At 40.5% G+C, this 14,933-nt stretch overlaps 1 protein-coding gene across 4 annotated transcripts in view; it reads left to right on the top strand.

The window, feature by feature from the left end:
• Lmbr1 (limb development membrane protein 1) overlaps nt 1-14,933 on the top strand; it is a 140,455-nt gene that overhangs the window by 59,556 nt on the left and 65,966 nt on the right. For 2 of the 4 annotated variants that reach the window (XM_076913287.1, XM_034519146.2), the window contains exon 5: nt 604-707. The exons of the other annotated variants lie outside the window; for them this stretch is intronic. In XM_076913287.1, the coding sequence (XP_076769402.1) occupies nt 604-707 (104 nt within the window). The remainder of the gene's footprint in view (nt 1-603; nt 708-14,933) is intronic. 4 annotated transcript variants of the gene reach the window in all.

Below are 14,933 nucleotides of genomic sequence, written 5' to 3'. Positions count from 1 at the left end.
TAGCCTGTCCGTCCTGTTATGTTGGCTGTGTTAGAACTCCTCAGAGTCCAGCTGTTTCTGTCATCCTGTGATCCTGAGACCCTGGTTATGATTGCTCCTGGGAATCAGGCTACTTCTGGGCTCCTGAAATTCTGGTTTGCCCAAGCTCCTGAGATCCTATGATCCTATTATCCTATATTTCTGTGTGTTAGAGCTCCTGGAAGTCCAGCCTCCTCTGGGTTTTGGGGGGTCGAGTACAGAGCTGAAGCCTTAGGGCTGCTCCAGGCACAGGCGCAGACAGGAAGGGTTTTGTGTCAGTGTCCTTGAAGGAGTTCGTGGGTCCCAGTGTGTCCCAAATTACTCCCTGCTTGGGGGCTCGTGTATGTGTGGGGGTTGTGACTTACCTACACTCCTGGGCATGTTAGAACTCCTGGGAGCCCAGCCTCCTTTGGGTTTTTCTACAATTATTTTCTAATAGTCAAGTTTAGATAGTCATTTCCAATAGGTATTGATTTTTATTAGTAAAATGCAGATCTTGATGAGCATCATAACTTAGTGAACTTTGAAACAATGTGTCAATATCTAACCTGCTTTTCTTAATTTTTCTTATTGTCATCTTTATAGGTTTGTGGAATCTTGCTTCTTTATTTTCCAACCTTTGTTTATTTGTGTTGATGCCCTTTGCCTTTTTCTTTCTGGAATCAGAAGGTTTTGCAGGCCTGAAAAAGGTAAGTAAATTGAGCTTGGATTAATTTTACTAAATGACTCATTAACCTAGAAGTTGATATAAACAAACAGTTGAATTACTGAATGATGTTGACATATATTGATATATTGATAATATTAATATTAATAACATTGCACAGTGAACACCTTGTGTACTCATCAGGGAGTATGTTCATGGTGTACATCCACCTGGAGGAGTGTCTCCTGTAGAAGTGACAACCTGATATCACAGCCATTAGTTAAGCCCTTCAGGGGGTCCTCCTCTACTCCAGAGCCCAATAGAACACACTTACAGTACAACTATTTTCCTGTTAGTAATACAGTATAAAATCACGTAGTCTGCAGGAGATAGACCACCCATGGTATTGAGAATGGCTCATCTTACACGAATGTGGAAAACTTGGGAGTGAGCACACTGGGAAGCTTTTCAAGAGCATCTGAAAACAGCATGGTTTTATGGTCGGGGATAACTGACTCTGACTTTGATACAAAGTGTCCAGCCACAAACTTTTGGAATATAATGAAAAGATTTAAGTAGTTAATACTTGACAGAGTGTGCTAGTGTTCCAATGGAAACATCTTACAACATTTTATTTCTGTTCCTGTTGTAACATATGGCATGATTTGTGCTCATCTATCTTCTGTGAAGCTGTAAACTGAGGATTGCTCGTTGTTGTTCCATGTTTTGTGTGTGGCACATGAGCATTTGGTTGTGTGTTTGCATACGCTCTTGCAGGTCCATGTACGTGTGAAGGACAGAGATCAAGATCAGCTGGCTTTCTCAGTTTCCTTTCACTGTTACTGTTTTTGAGACAGTGTCCGTGATGAATCTAGAACTCATTAATTTAGCTCAGTTGGCTGGCCAATGAGCTTTAAGGATCGTCATGTCCCTGCCTCTCTAACAGTGGAGTTACAGATATATATCCTTATACCAGCTTCTACATGAGTGTTAGGGATTTGAACTGTAAAGCACAAGGAGGCCAGCAAGAAGATGAGAGATGGTCAAGGACAGATAAGTCTCATGCTTACATGGCAAATACTTTACTGAACAATCATGGATATATGTGTCATTCTTGCTCAGGGACATGCTGATGACTGTGTGGTTTCAGTTTTAGTTGTGCTGCCAAAAGAGCAGTGTTGATGAGGGGACAGTCTGAGCGACACTGGGGTAAGGCCCCAGAGGGGTCAAGTGTTTCTGTGGACTAACCTTGTTACTTCAGATGTGAACACTGTAGGTGAAAGCCATCAGCTCACTTCTTGTTTAGTGAATGTACAGAGATGAGAATGGCTTGTGCTTTGCTTTCAAGCTTCACATTGAGAAAACTGGCTTTTGTATGTTAGAATTATTTTATATTCTTTTGAATTAAGATTAACAAGTTATGTAATAAAAATAATTACTTTGTTTTAATTTAGAAAGCTGCTATAGCTAGGTGTGTGGGTAGTACATACATTAATTCTAGCACTTGGAAGGTAAGAGAGAGGTGGATCTCTGAGTTTGGGGTTAGCCTGGTTTATAAAGTGAGTTCTCCCACAGCCAGGGATTAACAGAGAAATCCTGTCTTGAAAAACCAAACAAACAAAAAAGAAAGCTGCTTTACTATTTATAGTTTCTAGAAGGAATTATGGCTAAAACTGAGGCTCAGTGGGATTAAATACTGTTAACTTGTCTGAAGACCCTGTGTATAAAGTAGCAGTGGCATGACACCTCACGTTCTCAAAAGCCTTGTTCTCTTTGTAGTTCCGTACTGTAAAGCACAAGGAAGCCAGCAAGAAGATGAGAGATGGTCAAGGACAGAATGTGGACAGGGAAGACAAGAGGACCAAGAAATGCTGACAGCAGAGCAGCTGTGCTGTTAGAGAGTGTAAAGAAAAGGGAGGCATCCTAAAACCCAAGAGCAGAGGGCTGTGGGAACAAGTTTAGGATACACAACTTGACAGAGTGTTGCAGAGAACTGACAGCCCGAGGGGGAGGCCACTGGAGACTTCAAGATGTTGGTTTCTGAGGAAGTTCGAAGCTAGAATTTTTCATCGAGAGCTGTCTGTTCATCAGAGACGTAGTAAGCAGCTCCATGTACACGTCACTGTGTCCTTAGAGGGGCTGGCTAGGGCTGCTCATGGAGCGCTCACACAGCAGGGCAATCAGCAGTGCGCACACAGCAGTGCGCACACAGAAGCCATAGCTTGCCCCATGCTGAGGGATTGTGGGGCTACTGACAGAAACGTGTCTGCTGGGATGGGGCTGAGCCTCACGCTGAGCAGGGCTTGGAGGAGTCCATTTCAAGGCTTGCCCCGGTCTAGAGTTGTGATTGAATTGATGAATGCTGGAGCATAGGAGCCTTGGGATAAGGTTCTGGAGGGTTCAGCTCTGGCAGGTAGTTTAGATTTGATGCCGTAGACAACAGGGAGCTGGAAAGAGTTTTTCTGGAGTGTTTTGCACCTACTGTTTCATTTAAGTGTAGTGATAATTCTGCATTTCAGTTTTCTCATTTGTCACCAAGGAGAAGAGTGCCCGTGGAGCACACGTTCTACCTAGTGCCAAGTGCTGTTGAGGAGGGAGTCAGGCAGGCAGCATTGAACGGATGTATAGGTGCAGATGTGTAGACTCACTGGAACCACCTGCTAGAGTCTGCTGTGTGCACATTGCTCCTCTTCCCAACCCTGTCTGGGTGCGCTTGCTTCACTGTTACTCTTCTTTGGTGTTCTAGGAGGATCTGCTCAGTTAACACTCCTAAGGAAGATGCGTTGTTAGTGAGATAGATCATGACTTAAAGCAGCCTGTGATTTGGACCGTCCTTGCCTCTGTTTGTCTGCACTGACCAGTCAGGAAAGGGACTCAGTTACAGCTGTGAGGCATCATTGACAACGGGCTCTGGAATTAAGGCTCAGTGGCAAAACCCAGGAACAGTCACCTCTTGTGTTCCTCCTCTTAGACCAGTGGGTTGCCACCTTCCTAATGCTGCAACACTTTGATACAGTTCATCAGGTTGCGATGACCCGCAACCATACAGTCATTTTCATTACTACTGCATAACTGTAACTTTGCTACTGTTATGAATTGTAATGTAAGTATGTGTGTTTTCTGATGGTCTTAGGCAAGCCCTGTGAAAGGGTCATTCAAGCCTAAAAGAGGTTTTGACAAACAGGCTGAGAACCACTCTTTCAGACTTCACATCAGCAGGGAGAAACAGCTGAGCAGGGACCCACGAGACAAGCATGACATCTCACTGCACATTTGCCCAATTCTTGCTGTTAACTATTTCTTCTTTAAATTTGTTTATTGGATATATTATTTACATTTCAGATGTTCCCCACCTCCCAAGGAACCCCCTATCCCATCACCCCTCCTCCTCCGTCTATGAGGATGTGCCCTCATCCACCAACCCACTCCCACCTCCTCACCCTCGAATTCCCCAACACTGGGGCATTCACCCTTCATAGGACCAAGGATCTCTTCTCCCACCTCTATGCCCAAGAAGGCCATCCTCCCCTACATATACAGCTGGAGCCATAGGTCCCTCCCTATGTGCTTCCAGGCTGGTGGTTTAGACCCTGGGAGCTCTGGTTGGTTTGTATTGTTGCTCTCCCCATGGGGGTACAGACCCTTTCAGTTCCTTCAGTCTTCTCTCTAACTCCTCCACTGGGAACTCCTTGATCAATTCAATGTTTAGCTGTGAGCATCTGCCTCTGAATATGTCAGACCCTGGCAGACTTCTAAGGACACAGCTATATCAGGCTCCTGTCAGCATGTACTTCCTGGTACCCACATCAGCATCTACTTTTGGTGATTGCACATGGGATGGATACCCAGGTGGAACAGTCTCCAGACGACCACTCCTTCAGTTTCTGTCCCACACTTGGTCTCCATATTTGTTCCCATGAGTATTTTGTTACTCCTAAGAAGGACCAAAGTACCCACACTTTGGTCTTCCTTCTTCATGAGATTCATGTGTATCTGTGAGTTGTATCTTGGGTATTGTGAGCTTTTGGGTTAGTATCCAATTATCAGTGAGTGCATACCATGTGTGTTCTTTTGTGATTGGGTTACCTCAGGATGGTATTTTCTAGTTCCATCCATTTGCCTAAGAATTTCTTGAACTCATTGTTTTTAATTGCTGAGTAATACTCCATTGTGTAGATGTACCACATTTTCTGTATCCATTCCTCTGTTGAAGGACATCTGGGTTCTTTCCAGCTTCTGGCTATTATAAATAAGGCTGTTATGAACAGAGTGGAGCATGTGTCCTTGTTATATGTTGAAGCATCTTCTGGGTATATGCCCAGGAGTGGTATATTTGGGTCCTGAGGTAATGCTATGTCAAATTTTCTGAGGAACCACCAGACTGATTTCCTGAGTGGTTGTTTCAGCTTGCAGTCCCACCACCAATAGAGGAGTGTTCCTCTTTCTCCATGTCCTCACCAGCATCTACTATCACCTGGGTTTTTGACCTTAGCCATTCTGACTGGTGTGAGGTGGAATCTCAGGGTTGTTTTGACTTGTATTTCTCTGATGACTAAGAATGCTGAACATTTCTTTAGATGCTTCTTGGCCATTCGAGTTTCCTCAGTTGAGAATTCTGTTTAGCATTGTACCCCTTCTTTAATAGGATTATTTGGTTGTCTGGAGTCTAATTTCTTGAGTTCTTTGTATATATTGGATATTAGCACTCTATCAAATGTAGGATTAATTAAAGATCTTTGCCCAATCTGTTGGTTGCCTTTTTATCCTATTGACAGTGTCCTTTGCCTTACAGAAGCTTTGCAATTTTATGAGGTCCATTTGTCAATTCTTGATATTAGAGCATAAGCCATTGGTGTTCTGTTCAGGAGCTTTTTCTCTGTGCCCAGGTATTCGAGGGTCTTCCCCACCTTCTCTTCTATTAGTTTCAGTGTATCTGGTTTTATGCATAGGTCCTTTATCCACTTGGACTTGAGCTTTGTACAAGGAGATACAAATGGTTCCATTTGTATTCTTCTACATGCTGACCTCCAGTTGAAACACCATCATTTGTTGAAAATGTTGTCCTTTTTCCACTGGACAGCTGTAGCTTCTTTGTCAAAGATCAAGTGACCATAGGTGTGTGGGTTCACTTCTGGGTCTTCAGTTCTATTCCATTGATCTTCTGCCTGTCTCTGTACCAATACCATGAAGTTTTTATCACTATTGTTCTGTAGTACAGCTTGAAGTCAGGGATGGTGATTACCCCAGAAGTTCTTTTATTGTTGAGAATAGTTCTTTTTATCCTGGGTTTTTTGTTATTCCAAATGAATTCGAGAATTTTTCGTTCTAACTCTGTGAAGAATTGAGTTGGGATTTTAATGGGGATTGCATTGAATCTGTAGATTGCTTTTGGCAAGATGGCCATTTTTACTATATTAATCCTGCCACTCCATGAGCATGGGAGATCTTTCCATCTTCTAAGATATTCTTTGATGTCTTTCTTCAGAGACTTGAAGTTCTTGTCATTCAGATCTTTCACTTGCTTGGTTAGATTCACAGCAAGGTATTTTATATTCTTTGTGACTATTGTGAAGGGTGCCATTTCACTAATTTCTCAGTCTTCGAGGAGAGGAAGGCTATTGATTTGTTTGAGTTGATTTTATATCCAGCCACTTTGCTGAAGTTGTTTATCAGATTTAGGTGTTCTCTGGTGGAAGTTTTGAGGTCACTTAAGTATACTATCATATCATCTGCAAATAGTGATATTTTGACTCCCTCCTTTCCAATTTGTATCTCTTTGACCTCCTTTTGCTGTCTAATTGCTCTGGCTGTTTCTATGATCTGTCCATTGCTGAGAGTGGGGTGTTAAGCCGAAATAGCTCAGTTGGGAGAGCGTTAGACTGAAGGGGAAAAAAAAAAGAGAGTGTCGTGTTGAAGTCCCCCACTATTACTGTGTGAGGTGCAATGTGTGCTTTGAGCCTTAGTAAAATTTCTTTTATGAATGTGGGCGCCCTTGCATTTGGAGCATAGATGTTCAGAATTGAGAGTTTGTCTTGGTAGACTTTTCCTTTGATGAGTATGAAAGTGTCCATTCTTAATCTTTCTTGATAACTTCTGGTTGAAAGTCGATTTTATTGGATATTAGAATGGCTACTTCACCTTGTTTTTTGGGACCATTTGCTTGGAAAATTGTTTTCCAGCCTTTTATTCTGAGCTAGTGTCTCTCTTTATCATTGAGGTGCGTTTCTTATATGCAGCAAAATGTTGGTTCCTGTTTATGTATCTAGTCTGTTAGTCTATGTCTTTTCATTGGGGAATTGAGTCCATTGATGTTAAGAGATATTAAGGGAAAATGATTGTTGTTTCCTGTTATTTTTTTTTCTTATTAGAGGTGGTGTTATGTTTGTTTAGCTATCTTCTTTTGGGTTTGTTGGAATATTACTTTCTTGCTTTTTCTAGGTTGTAGTTTTCCGCCTTGTGTTGGCGTTTTTTCTCTATTATCCTTTGTAGGGCTGAATTTGTGGAAAGATTTATTGTGTATATTTGTTTTTTTTCATGTAATATCTTGGTTTCTTTTTTTATGGTAATTGAGAAATTGACTGGGTATAGTAGCCTGGGCAGGCATTTTTGTTGTCTTATAATGTCTTTGACCTCTGTCTAGGATCTTCTGTCTTTCATATTATCTGTTGATAATTGTGGTGTAATTCTGATAGGTCTGCCTTTATGTGTTACTTGACATTTTTTCCTTACTGCTTTTTATATTCTTTCTGTGTTTTGTGCTTTCAGTGTTTTGATTATTATGTGACAGGAGGATTTTTTTTTTCTGGTAGAGTCTCTTTGAAGTTCTTTAGGTTTCTTGTATATTTATGGACATCTCTTTCTTTAGGTTAAGAAAGTTTTTTTTTTTCTATAATTTTATTGAAGACATTTATTGGCCCTTTAAGTTGAGACTCTTCATCCTCATCTCTACCTATTATCCTTAGGTTTGGTCTTCTCATTGTGTCCTGGATTTCCTGGATGTTTTGAGTTAGGAGGTTTCTGTATTTTGCATATTCTTTGATAGTTGTGTCAATGTTTTCCATGGTATCTTCTGCACAGGAAAATCTTTCTTCTGTCTCTTGTATTCTGTTGGTGATGCTTGTGTCTATGACTCCTGATCTGTTTCCTAAGTTTTTTATCTCTAGGGTAGTCTCTCCCTTTGAGATTTCTTTATTGTTTCTACTTCCATTTTTAGATCCTTGATGGTTTTGTTTAATGCCTTCACTTGTTTGGTTGTGTTTTCTTGCAATTTTTGTGTTTCCTCTTTAAAGGCTTCTACCTGTTTACTTGTATTTTCCTGTATTTCTTTAAGGGAAAGTCATCTATCATCCTCATGAGAAGTGACTTTAAATCTAAGTCCTGCTTTTTCAGTGTGATGGGATGTCCAGGACTTGCTATGGTGGGAGAACTGGGTTCTGATGATGCCAGGCAACTTTGGTTTCTGTTGCTTATGTTCTTGTGCTTGCTTTTCACCATCTGGCTATCTCTAGTGCTACCTGCAGTCACTATCCTGACTGGAGCCTGTCTTTCCAGTTATCTTTATTGTGTCAGAACTCCTTGGAGTTCAGCTGTCTCTGTGGTCCTGTGATCCTGAGCTCCTGGATGGAAGTGCTTCTGGGACTCAGGCTACCTCTGGGATCCTGAAGTCCTGCTGCTCTGAGTGCAGTGGTTCCTCTGTGATGGCTCAGGATATAGTGTACTCATGGGGAACAGACCAGCTATGTGTCTGCCTCAGCCAAAAGGACTAAGCAAGCCTCTTAATTATTTCTACTTCTAATTTTTCTACTCATGACGTTAAAAATCCTCGTCCTAAACACATATTTAAGCATGCTTGTCTCTCAAAACCCTTTGAGGGTCACCATGCTCTTCTTCATCTTTCATGGCACTGAAATGTTGAATGGACTTATGTGTTGAACGTTTGAACAGTGAACATGATTCATCGAAGAAGCTGATTCCCAAGAGTCCAGCATGTAGTGGCCAGGAGGTGGAGTTCAGCAGGTAGAGGTTATGTTAACTACCATTGCTCTGACTTGTGAAGCTAGAAGATGAATAGGTATTGTAAAAAATCAATATAAATAATTTGTTTGTTAACACTAAGTTTGGAAAAGGATGGCTGTGGCTTGGAGGTAGAGTGGGGTCCAAGAAGCCTGGCTAAGCTGCCACAGCAAGAATGGGCCCGGGAGAGGAGACCTGAGGGTGCATTGGGCTTTACCATTAGACTAAAGACCTGTATCACCACATCCAGCTCTTTGATGTGTTAGTTCGATGACTAAGTGAGGTAATTTATGTAACGGCACAGATTAGGACTTACTACATTTTTTCTTTTTTTTTTACTTTTTCAAAGCCATTTATATATTTTTTATACCTGTAATTTATAAAGAGAATAGTGAGGAGATGGCCCTAAGAAAATAGCAACTTCCACCATAGTAAGAAGACAGATGGGGGCTGGCAGGATGATTCGGCCTGCTGCTATGACTGATGACCTGAGTTCAGTCCTCAGGACCATATGGTTGAAGGAGAGAAGTGACTTCTGCAAGTTGTTCAGGGATCCCTACATGTGCACCATGGCACAGGTGCCCCCAACAAACAAGCAAATAGATAAATTCAATTAAAAATAAAAGAGAGATGAAAGGCCCTGAACGGACACTGACAGCCCTCAAGAGCTTAAGTGTGCTGCTTTACTTAGCACAGTGATTTAATTAAGAGATATATAGTCTGTGAATGTACTCAGCTAATGAGTGCAATATCGAAAACACTGGACAGTCCTGAATAATGACAGATTATCAGGTGGTCTAACATTCTAAATTATTTTCTGCACTTTGAAGTAGAGAGTGTAGAAGCAAAACAAGCCAGTTTTAGTGTTAGGAGTTGCATCCTTTGACAAAAGCTACTGGAAAGTAAGGTGTATTACAGAGCCTAGAGAAATGTTTTCAGATTAAGTGGTCAATGCTCTTTTAAAGTGCATATGTGTGTGTACACACACACACACACACACACACACACACACACACACACACTCAGTTTTAAAATCAGTTACAGAAAGCTTCAAAGGCTGCTAACATTATACAATAAATATGTCTTCAGTGTCTTGAAATCTAATATGACATTTGACTCCTGGGGGCTATTTGCACAGGTTCTCAGTGTTTCTCCAGCAGCAGCCATCTCTATAGCTTCTGAGGCTGTATCAGAACAGTGAACTATACTATGAGGCTACTCTTTGTGCTATCATTGACTGCAGTCATCAGAGTGTTTACGAAGGTGGCTGACGAATACATGTGCTCATGTGTGCTCCTGCGTAACTATTTGCTGATGGACTTCATCAGGCATATCTGTTTCTGACTGATACTGGAGAAAGGGTAGAAACTTTCTTAGTGTAAATGTACCCAGTGATTTGAGTCATGACAGACTTACAGTCAGGCTAGTTCCATTTCCCTTTCCCCTGTGACCACCCTCCTGGGGTGTTTTACTGAGTTTACATCTGGTATATTCTCTAAGTGGCACATGGCCCCCCATGCATCCATGGATTCCCCTGGGCAATCGATTTTAAAACAGCTCCTTGCATATTGTGCAGAGATGCGGAAATTAGCTACTGGCTACAGGATGGATGCAGAGCTTGAATTGGAAATCCAGTGAAGCAGAATTCTTTACTTAGTTTTTAATTAAATAGCTGTGTTAATTCAAACAGGACATTTTAGGCCTAGGGAGCTGGTCATATCTTCTAAGGGCTGTAAGTGGCCTTTCTTCTATCATCTTACACGGGGGTGAGTTGCTGTTTTATTGGGGCCATCTAGTCACTGTTTTTTTTTTTTTTTTTTTTTTTTAAATGAATTCTCATGTATGAGAGAACATAGTTTTGAAAAGTGATTTTTTTTTTAAATAGTAAGAAGCCTGCTTGTGTCGTAAGGATTTTACTTCCTCCTGTAGTGAGGTTTCTTAGGTGTATACTATTTTGTAGCCATTTACTTAGTCTTTGGGTTGTATGTGTTTGAACATGATTTTGTGCTTGAATCTTACTTCAACTGTGATAGGAAATTCCCATTTTGAATTTGTTTTGACTTCAGTCATTCAGTGGTATGAGAGTCAGTTAGCAGTCTGAGGGATTGGGATCATCTTAGGGGAGACCACAGTGCTGTGTCGGTTGCCTTTGTGTGTGCTATAGTGCTTTCTTTTTCTCCTGTTCAGAAAAGACAGGTTATTGGTTATTGATAGTAACTCTGGGTGATGTTTTCTGATATCATAATGAACTCCAGAGGGTAACATACTGGCCAGTGTTAAATGAGAGGAATGTATCAGATTCATTTTGTATGTTACCGTCACATTTTGAATTAAAACCTTATAGAGACAAAATAAACTTAATGAAAGTGGGAAAAAGATCTCACCCCATGATTGTTTTGTAAGTATAATGTAAATATAATGACAGAGTAAGCCCAGGTCTTTTCTGGTAGCAGATTTATATTGCCCTTTACTTTAATGCCTATCTTTGATTTGAAGTCCTGGCATAAAATTTAACATAACGACAGCAACATCCTGACCAATTATCCAAACCATCCAGCCATCCTAGAGTGTCCAGAACCTCACACATGATCTGTAGGATTAAGAGGTTAGCTCCTGTAACTTCAAACAAAGTGCTTTCATAATAAAAGTAAAATGCACAAAATCTGAGGTCACTTCCTCTCTTAATTAGTTGCACTGGCCAGGTGGAGGCGAAGCGCTCTGTGCTGTGCTCAGGCTGTCCATAAAGCCAAGCTACATGACAGCACAAGAGAGGAGGAACAAAGATCGTTTTAATATGTTTCTATCCTGTGTCACAGTTTGAGATTGCCCTGGTTTATGTCGCTTTTGGCAAACTTACATAAAAGTGACCTTGTACTGTATTTTATGACCAGATGACTTTTCCCCCTCAATGGCTAATTTGTCTCAGGCCTCCATCTTAAAGAGAAGAGAGTAGGAAGTCCAGCCTGCGACTACATGAGCTTTCATTGGATTCTTTCATTATTTTTGCTCGTTTCTTTTTTTGCCACTGATGATCCATAAATTGTTGGAAATGAGTGATTAAGGAAGTGCTGCTTAGTGTTAGTGGCAAATGCGCAGACTCAGTCTGGTTCTGCTGGGTGAGAGGAAATCCCAGACAAGAGGAAGACTCCTGCTGGGAACCTTGCAAGGAAATTTGACTTGGGCATGTTTTGATCTTGGCATTTATTACAGAAAATGAAGTCATATCTCACTAACTGTTGCTATGTGTTAATTTGATTCTCCCAACACCTGCAAGAAAAAAAAATGTAGTCATGTATTAATCAGAACTCTCTGCCCTCCCCCAGTAGGGAGAACTGGTTTCTTCCCAGAACTAGTAAGGACAGGATCGGCTGTTTTTTAAAATGCTGGAGCACTGTTCTGTGAAGGATGACTGTGTGGTCTCTTGAACTTTCCATATCTGGAGATGCATACAGGAACTCAGCAAACTGAGCACAAGGAAAAGAATATGTGACATTTCATGTAATGATTGTTCAGATTTACAAAGACTGTGACTTAAACTCAAACTTAAGCTCCTAATGGAGTGAGGTAAATCAAATGGGTAAATAGAAATAACTCTGTTGTCACCCTTTTTAGTACCGAGAGTGTGTGAGGGACTAATTACATCTCTGGCTACATTGTTGCTTCTATTGCCACCCTTCTTGGTATCCGTGCTTGTGTGAGGGAGGTAATTACACCTTTAGTTAAACGGTCTGGTTTTGTTGATGGTACTTGGTTTTGTAACACCACTCAGCGTTCAGGTACTATGGTTCTTTGATCTCATCTGCTAAGTATTATGTTAATTTTCTCTGCACCTATAAAGAATAAGGGATTTCTACATATAAGGTAAATTGTCTCTTTATTTGCATAATAATGACTTTTGGACTCAAGTGCAGACTCTCCTTACCTACTGTGCCTCAGGAGTATTTCTCAAGAGTGTTTCTGTGAAACTTGCTGCTCTCACCTGTGTTGGTAACATGCCCAAAGTGTGCTGGGAACACAGTTATGCTTAGTGCTCACACGTGTCTAATATGCAGGATTGCTAATGAGACATCAGGAGTGTTGTGAACATTACTTTTTCACACCATAGCCCAGGAAGCTTGTATTGTTTTGAATCAGGGAGGGGCACACACATGTAATTCCAGCATTTGGGCAGCTGAAGCAGGAGGATTGCAAGGACTAGGGTAGCTTGGCCTACAAGGTATGAAGTCAGGTCTCATGGCATTGTATAGTCATGGGGCACTTTTGTTGATCCATCTCTTGAATTATAAGGTCTGTTTTGCTTAGAAATGTGCAGGTTGTAAAAGACAGGCTGTGCTGCTTTTGTAGGGATCCAAACCTCAGACTCCATTTTATAGGATGATGAAATTAACTAACATCTCAGAATGTCTCATAGTTCAGCCCTCTGTTACATGAGAAGAGCTTTGTGAGGGAAGAAATAAAAGGCTACCAGCTTCACATTTGAAAGTGATATGCTTTTAATTACCATGCCCCCAATGCTTACATCCAAAAACAATTTTATAGAAATAATCATTGCTAATTAGAAACTTTCCCCTATTTTTTTAGGGGGGCGTGGAATTGAAAACTATTGACTTTTAGGTTAAAATGAATTTTCGTTGAGAGTGAGGTTAGATGTCAGATTTAACGCTGCTGGAGATTTCTTAGGTCCCCTATCCCAGGCCTGCCAGACAGTGCCCATCATGTCCCATGCAGTTTACGTTGTAGATCTTGTGTCTGTTTGGCATTTAAACTCATATTCACTTACCTATAAAATCATTGTTCGGCATGTTGCCCTGGTAACAATTTGCAATGTCTATAAAATATTTGCTAGTACTCTTTGAATCTACACAGCTGAAACTGTCTGGCTGAAACTTGGTGCAGTGTATTAACTGACAGCCCGTTATGTAGTTTGTATCCCAGGAATAGAAGTGACAGTGGGCCTGTTTGACAGCTTAGTGTAAGTGGCATCTCAAGTTGTGGTGAACTATTCCAGTCACTGACTGTGACACCACTCAGACAGACTCTGTGCATACCTTCAATTAAAAGAAAACTCTAGTCTTAGATAAAAACTGCAGCGATAGATTTTAAATAGCAGACATATTAAACTACACATGTATGTGTTGTTTTAGTGGTAAAATAAGATCAGCAGGTAAAAACTGAAAAAAAGACAGGTACATTTATAACCCCAAATTAAAATAAATATATTAAAATGGTCACCTTTGCAAAAAGTGTTCCCTTTTTTTTTTTCTTGGAATACACTGAAAGAAGAAATCTGAAATGATTTTGTAACAGTAGATTTAAATATTTATACTTTCTTTTTCTAACAGGGATTACCTATTAATGTTTTCATTATATAACAATGAATCTTAAATTCTATAAGCACCTGATTTTAGCATAGATTTATGAATGGCTTACATTTTTAAAAGATTTATTCTATTTTATGTGTGTGAATGTTCTGCATACATGTTTGTATGTGTACCACATGTGTATCTGATACCCAAGGAAGAGGGTGTCAGATCTCCAGGAACTGGTGTTATGGGTGATTATGAGCAACCATGTGGGTGCTGGGACCCAAACAGCGTCCTCTGCAGGAAGAACTCATAACAGATGAGCTACTACCTCTCCAGCACCTAAGGCTTACATTTTTAATTTTTTTTGAGGTATCAATTATTGGCTAAATTTTTTTAATTCTTTTAAAAATACATATAGTTTATGTCATATTTCTGGTATAAGGGTTTCTGTTTGTTTATTTATTTTGTTGTTGTTGTTGTTTTGAGACGGGGTTTCTCTATGTAGCCCTGGCTGTCCTGGAACTCACTGTTTATACCAGCAGGCTAGCCTTGAACTTACACAGCTCTGCCTGCCTCTGCCTCTCTTGTGCTGGGACTAATGATGTGGCAAATGTTTGTTTATTTATTTTTTTGTTAGGAAAATTTTAATGAAAGACTACTTTATGTTGTGGCAAAAATGTATTGCATTAGATGACTTAATGATACCTGACTCCAGAGAGCAATTGTCTTTTCTCTCTGCACTATGTTGTTCACCTTACTGATTGCTCACTTGGAGATTCCAACTACTGTTGCTGGATTTAGGCTCCCTTCCCATACAAAGTGCCTTCTAGTTTTGTTTTCTTAGAGGTACTGTTGCTTGTATAACTAACTTTCATAAAAATTTGGATGACCTCTAATAGCTAACAAGCCTGTCCAAACTTACATTGTATGTCTTACATACACAGTACTCT

The sequence above is a fragment of the Arvicanthis niloticus genome, chromosome 15 (genome assembly GCF_011762505.2).
Source record: "Arvicanthis niloticus isolate mArvNil1 chromosome 15, mArvNil1.pat.X, whole genome shotgun sequence".
Classification (NCBI taxonomy): domain Eukaryota; kingdom Metazoa; phylum Chordata; class Mammalia; order Rodentia; family Muridae; genus Arvicanthis; species Arvicanthis niloticus.
Note: the sequence above shows the minus strand (reverse complement) of the source record. Positions and strands in the feature narration are given on the sequence as shown.